The sequence below is a fragment of the Nestor notabilis genome, unplaced genomic scaffold (genome assembly GCF_000696875.1).
Source record: "Nestor notabilis isolate BGI_N333 unplaced genomic scaffold, ASM69687v1 scaffold18614, whole genome shotgun sequence".
NCBI classification, from domain to species: Eukaryota; Metazoa; Chordata; class Aves; order Psittaciformes; family Psittacidae; genus Nestor; species Nestor notabilis.
This window is the reverse complement of record NW_009925405.1, coordinates 1-1,144: the sequence shown is the minus strand read 5'-3', so window position 1 is coordinate 1,144 and position 1,144 is coordinate 1. Positions and strand designations below refer to the sequence as shown.

General features: G+C 60.3%; 1 protein-coding gene across 1 annotated transcript; it reads left to right on the top strand.

Moving 5' to 3' along the window:
• Nucleotides 1–24: 24 nt before the first annotated feature.
• LOC104400689 (serine/threonine-protein phosphatase PP1-alpha catalytic subunit) lies at nt 25–1,139 on the top strand (the record flags this gene model as incomplete). The annotated part of the gene is made up of 4 exons (XM_010013049.1): nt 25–133; nt 231–454; nt 762–896; nt 1,095–1,139. Coding segments are annotated over 4 exons (513 nt in total), but the record flags the coding sequence as incomplete, so codon positions are not given.
• Nucleotides 1,140–1,144: the final 5 nt, after the last annotated feature.

Genomic DNA, 1,144 nt, shown 5'->3' with positions numbered 1-1,144 from the left:
CTTGGCACCTGCACCCCCTGCCTTGCAGGCAAGCGGCGATACAACATCAAGCTCTGGAAGACGTTCACCGACTGCTTCAACTGTTTGCCCATTGCTGCTATCGTGGACGAGAAGATCTTCTGCTGCCATGGAGGTGGGCAGGGACCCGCCTGGGCCTTTGGGCTGGCTTTTGCCCCAGGGGGTGCTGATGAAGAGGAAGGACCTGATGTAACCCCACCCTTTCCCCATAGGGCTGTCTCCCGACCTGCAGTCGATGGAGCAGATCCGGCGGATCATGCGCCCCACGGATGTCCCGGATCAGGGCCTCCTCTGTGACCTGCTCTGGTCTGACCCTGACAAGGACGTGCAGGGCTGGGGTGAGAACGACCGTGGTGTCTCCTTCACCTTCGGGGCCGAGGTGGTGGCAAAGTTCCTGCACAAGCACGACCTGGACCTCATCTGCCGGGCGCACCAGGTGCGGGTTTGGGTCCCCAGGGGGGTATTTGGCACAGGGTGGGTGTTTCTACCCCTAAGATTTGCCCCTCAGGGGCAATATTTCATGGAATGGTTTGGGTTGAAGGGAGCTTAACAGTTCCAACCCCCTGCCATGAGCAGGGACACCTTCCACTAGAGCAGGTTGCTCCAAGCCCCTGTGTCCAACCCGGCCTTGAACACTGCCAGGGCTGGAACTCTTTGGATCACACGAGTGGGGGTCCTGGGGAGGTGCCTGACTTCGGGGGGGTGCTCTTGGGGTGCAGCTCAGCCCTGTGATGCCTGTGCAGGTAGTGGAGGACGGTTACGAGTTCTTCGCCAAGCGCCAGCTCGTCACCCTCTTCTCAGCACCCAACTACTGCGGGGAGTTCGACAACGCGGGGGCCATGATGAGCGTGGATGAGACCCTCATGTGCTCATTTCAGGTGGGACACTGCAGGGGTGAAGGGGGGGACACACAGGACAGACCCTGGTGCCCACAGGAGGCCCCTAATTCACAGGGGCAAAGGGAGCGCGCTCAATGACGCCTCAACCCTCAGTGCAGGAGGGGAGCAGAGTGCTGGGGCAGGATGGGGTGAAACATGTGGCCCCCCCCTTACCTTTTGTACCCCCTTTTCCTGCAGATTCTGAAGCCAGCTGACAAGAACAAGGGCAAATACGGGCAGTTCAGTGG